This window comes from Muscardinus avellanarius, assembly GCF_963383645.1.
Source record: "Muscardinus avellanarius genome assembly, chromosome: X".
Taxonomy (NCBI): Eukaryota; Metazoa; Chordata; class Mammalia; order Rodentia; family Gliridae; genus Muscardinus; species Muscardinus avellanarius.
The window spans coordinates 55,010,823-55,016,438 of NC_137792.1; the positions used below are offsets into that span (position 1 = coordinate 55,010,823).

The 5,616-nt window shown below is 46.2% G+C and overlaps 1 protein-coding gene across 1 annotated transcript; it reads right to left on the minus strand.

Moving 5' to 3' along the window:
- Window positions 1–277: 277 nt before the first annotated feature.
- Window positions 278–2,300, minus strand: LOC308278918 (heat shock transcription factor, X-linked-like; the record flags this gene model as incomplete). The annotated part of the gene is made up of 2 exons (XM_080718917.1): window positions 278–985; window positions 1,791–2,300. 2 exons carry the CDS (start codon window positions 2,298–2,300, stop codon window positions 278–280), a joined length of 1,218 nt encoding a protein of 405 aa, XP_080575043.1.
- Window positions 2,301–5,616: the final 3,316 nt, after the last annotated feature.

Here is a 5,616-nt window from a genome sequence, read left to right on the forward strand (position 1 = left end):
TGAGTTGTTACTTAATCCCTTCACTCCTTGGTCCCTGTACTTGGTCCTTCCGACACCATGGAGAAGAGAGGTGCTAAAATCTTTACTATGCTATCCAAATATACCCAAGGAGGTTCCCTTCCTCAAAGAAAGGGCAGAGTCGATGGACACATTTGTGCAGACAAAATATATTCATCATTTTTGGTGCTTTTTATTGACTAGCACATTTCACCCAAATTCATCAAATTCATTCTCTCTCTCTCTCTCTCTCTCTCTCTCTCTCTCTCTCTCTCTCTCTTTACCAGGGGTAATAGGCACAGTTTGGGTACATGAGGGGCCCACCCATAGCTGGTGTAAACTCAGAGACATAGTGGCATTGGGGACAGCAATGTAGCATTGGTGAGGGACGAGGCAAAAGTGGCATGGGGACAACAGGCCTAGGAGCCACAACGGGCACAGGCACCCAGGGATTGCAGCAGCAGGGAAGCAGGACAGGAAAAGGAAGGTATGGGGGTTGCACATGGAAACTTTCTCCCGGTGGCACAGCAGGAGAGTCCACCACAGGCCCATAAGAAGGAAGCTGTGGGGGAGGGATGGGCAGACCAATGAAGGGGGACTCTGCAGGCACAGTGGTATTGGCCATTACAGGAAAAGTCTCCTGACCACCTTCTGCCTGCCCCTGGGCCAACTGGGTGACTGCGGTAGGGTTGGCATTTACTTCAGTGAGCTCAGACACCAACACAGGAATGGCTGGAGCAGCAGGTTCTACCTCGATGTGGGGGGTAGCACCAGTACTTTCGTGCTGGTGAGGCAGCTCCTGGTTTTCCTCTGCCCCAGATGCTGTATCTTCTTCCTGTTCAGTGGCTCTAGTTTCCACAGAAAATTCCTGGCATTCCGGCTTGCTTCCCATGTGTCTTAATGTAGATTTAATGCGCACTCTTCTCTTTATCCTCTTAAGCAGGTGAGGGGCATCTCTCTTAAAGTACGGATTATAGTAGAACTGCATCTGAGGTGCAAAGTTTAGGAAAGAGGAAACCCCATGTCACTAGAGTTGTCTGCAATTATAGATCATCTATACGCTGAGAAGCAGAACTCAAGCAGCCCTGAGAGGTCTCTCGAAAACACTCATAGTTCCAACAAGAAGAGGTACATTCATTTTCACACATTCAAGACTCACCAATTTAGGACCAGAATTTCCCCCTTGGAATGCTCCTGATGGTGGCAAATTAAGAGATGTGCAAAGCCAGTGAAAAGAGACTGGAAGGACCCTGGGAGTGAAGAAGATTCTTTGCCATCACTACCCAGTGTGTGCTGGCAAGAGAATGGAGCCCTGGTGGGAGTGCTTGGTCAGGGGAACTTCAGCACCGGAGGTCCCTGGCCAAGACAAGCACACGTCCATTTAATCTACTGTCAGCAGGCTCCCGCCAGTGTGTTCAGTCTAGCAGCTATGCTACAGGAGCTCAGGTACATGGATATTGGCAAAGAAAAGGACTCTCTCACACACCTACACAGTATCAGGGGTTGTGGAGTCAAGGGGACACACAAACTGCCAAGGGCCATTTGACCCACATAGGAGGGCAGGAAGATATATAATCACCTATAATCTTTCATGTTCTTGAGACAGCTGACACTGATCTTGGCAGGTTCCCCATACTAACCCTTATGTGCTCTGGCCACCTCCACCCCAGGGGGAAGAGGACAGGAAGGGCTCTACCCCATGGACACCCTGCTCCCGGGGCCAGTCCAGGGACTTCCACCCAACCAGATCTGAATACAGAGCCCATTGAGGAAGCCTCCTGGCCTTGGTTTACCTTGCTCACCACGTAGACTGGTCTTTCTACTTTGTAAAAGCTGCTGAGAAAGAGGGATGTGTGTGCGTCCTGCCGCTTCTTGCTAAAGCCGTAGAGGTTCAGTTGTCGGATGAAGCTCTTCATAGAGTCAGTTTCAAACACTTTGTTGGGGCCGCTCCTTCCCAGAATCTCCTTCTGAAACAGTTTCGCATTGATCCCTACATAGGTCCCAGCATTGTCCCAACTGATGGATGGAAACTTGCTGCTATTGACGATCTTCCACAGCTTCTTTGGGAAGGGCAGACTGAAGAGTTTGCCTTTTTCTTCTGATTGGACATTGTTCTCAGGGCATGGGCTTCTGGACAAAGTATCTTGGCCGACAGGCTCAGGAGTGTTTTCTTCAAACACTGGCCTGATTTCAGGGATTTCTCCTGGCAACTGCTGGTCCCAGACAGAGGCAGGACATGCTGGAGGAAAGTCAGTTTCCCTATCCTCACTGGAAGCCCTTGATTCTGTAGGAAAAGGCTCCATCCCCGGATTGTGCCTCCAGCCTGTGGGGTAAAGTTCCTCACATCTAGGCATACTCAGGAATGGCTTTTCTACTTAGTTCAACTTGATCATCATGACCCCCCTCAGGACATCACAAAGGGCCACTGGATCTTTGGGGGTGACATCACATCCTGTTCAGCCAGAGATCTCATAAAGAGCCCAGGCAGACAATCAACCCATCGACATACCTACATTCTGATGTATGCACTATCATTTCCATGGTAACAATGACATATTGCTCATTTCTATTTAAGGTGACCTGACAAAATTTAGGCAGAAACCTTGGAACTTGTGCTCCTTTATCCATTGGCCCACAGAGCCAGAAAGATCACAGGAAAAAAAAAACACTGACTAAATGAGATTGTGGCTTTTGTCGGACATCACTGGTCGCATGTCCCTGCCAGGATTCACATTTTTAACACATAGCCAATCCTAACAAGGACACATGAATCCATCCAGCTGCAGCCACTCCATCTTTCTGACAGTCACAGTCACCAGGGGCCATGGTATCCTCCACAGAGACCCTCCTAATCATGCCATGCAGGAGGATACAAATTTTGGCCCGACACTTGGGCAAATGCCTCACCTAAATGTTAGCATCCTAGATCACTGTGGTGGATATGATGGTCTGCTGCCTGCCCCTCCTAATCCTGCACAGGGACCCTGCTTCATAGAGACAATCTTTTATCCCACAAGTTTCTCCAGTCATGGAGTGATGGGTCATGTGGTCTTTATCCTTCACACATGCCTCTTTCTGGTTGATCAGGAAACACAGCCATCCAGACAGGTGTCTGCCCAGTATTTGATCTTTAGTTCTTCAGGTGGGGTGGTACAGTGGGATCCAGTGAGAGACATCCATCCAAAGCAACATCGATCTCACATTGGCTTCATATGCAGAGCCTCCTCTAGAACAAAGTCCCCAACCCATTCTGAGCACACAGTGCCATTATCATGATGTCTATGAACTGATTAAGGACTCTGCACAAGGGTCTGGAGTGGAAGATTGATATCAACAACTCTGCCCAGACATTTCATAGCTGTATGACTTGGGGCTCCCTATAATTAGCTTCTTGCAGCCTCCATTTCCTCACAGGGATCAGGATAGCAGCACCTTCTTCACAGGATCAGGATTCCATGAGGCATATGAGAGGAACAGCTGGCAGCTACTGAGGTTATTGAATGAAGCTTTTTTTTTTTTTTTTGCGATACTGAATATCCTGGAAGCCCTTCTACCTCTGGCCTACACTTCCAGAACTATTTTATATTTTTATTTGGAAACGGTCTCTTAAACCAGCGCGGCTGGCTTCAAACCTGCACAATCTTCCTGTCTCTGCCTCCCAAGCGTGGGGATTACAAGCATGCGCCGCCATGCCTGGCTGAGTGAGGCATTTTCTTCCCCAGCAAGTCAAACCCAATGAGCTCAAGAAAGGGTCCTTCTTTGGCCTTCGGCTGCCTGCAGGGAATCCTTTAGCCAGCATCTACAGTGGGGTTCCTTGTCAATTGCCATTAACCTTGAGCTAAAAGGCTGCTGAGTTAATGTACCACCAAACTGGAGAGACAACTAAGGCAAAAGAGACAGCAGTAGAGAGCATTTGGGAGGTAAGCAACTCTCAGCTGCTGACATGACTGGCATGGCCTCGCAACCTCTAATAAGGCTATTTCAGTTGCAGACTGGTTCTCCATCTCCAGGGACAATGTAGAAAGCCTCCTAAGCTTCATCAGTAGCAGTGTGGCATCAGCTAGCCAACCACAGGATCACCAGCACTTCCCTTCTGTATACCCTTCCTGCTGTCCCCTGAAGACTGACTGATTATAAGTCCTGTTCCCTCTCACCTGCCAGTATTGGCTGCCGTGTAAGCTAGAGATTGCCCTCCTTGCTAGATGATGAAAATTCTAGTTCCACAGCCACCTATAAAACATGATATACACAGCACATGGGTAAAACAAGGAAACAATTTATTGACCAATTACAGGGAGCATAAATAGTAGGCTTGCCTACACATTTCACATACTCAGCAGAAAGGCTATACCATTTCATGATTCTGCTTTTCCTGAAACAAAAGAGTCTTGCTGGACTTGTGATGTGATTCTCAGGTCCTTGCTTAGATATATTGATTCAGAAATGTTGGGGTAGGTTGTATTCATCCATCCATATCACATGGCCCTCCAGGGATTCAGACATGTCCCTGAATTTGATGAGATCTACCACTCCAGTGATTTTTAAATACCCATCTGGTCTTCACCTAATCTTCACATCCCAGGATAAAATCTTGGATGAGAAAGAGTGTCATCCAAACAAAGGATTTCTGTCACCCTCTAAAATCTGGGTCAAGGTCGGCATAAGTGGGTTGAGTCCAGGATGCAGACCGAACACCTCTGGACCCCTTGATATTACAGATGATCCTCATCTTTGTTTAACAGGGTGCCATTGGCTTGGGAAATACAGTAAGAGCACAGCCAACAATGAATCCATGAAGAAAGAAACAAAGAAAACAATTCCTAATTTCCAGAATATACAAATAGCTGAGAAGACTCTACACTAGCAAAACAAATAACCCAATCAAGAAATAGGCGACTGAATTTAACAGACACTTCACAAAAAATAGATACTTATGACCAATAGATGCATGAAAAATATCTTTAACATCATTAGCCATCAGGGAGATGCAAATCAAAACCACACTGAGATTCCATCTGACTCCAATCAGAGTTGCAAGCATAAAGAAGTCAAATAACAAATGCTGGCGAGGATGTGGGGAAATAGGAACTCATTTACACTGTTAGTGGGAGTGCAAAGTAGTTCAGCTGCTATGGAGATAAGTCTGGAGATTCCTTAGAAAGCTGGGAATGGATCAACCATATGATCTGGCTATACCACTCCTGGGCTTGAAATCAGAGAACTACAGGAACATATGCATGCCCAAGTTCATAGCAGCACAGTTTCTAGGTCTCCATCAATAGATGAATGGATTGCAAAATTATGGAAAAATACACACAATGGAATTCTACTCAGCAAGAACAAAATTATGTCATTTGCAAGAAGATGGAAAGACCTGGAAAACATTATGTTAAGTGAGATTAGCCAAGCACAGAAGGACAAGGGACATATATTTCTGTAATATCCTCAAGCTAGGTAATATTAGGGATTCCAGAGGGACTCCACATAATGGAGGGGAAACCTCAACAAAGACACAAAGTTGGGGTAGGTGAGGAAAACGACTGAGGTTAATCTATGAAAAATCTACATTTGAATATATGTTATTTATTTATTTATTTTTAATTTTTGGGGGTTTTTATT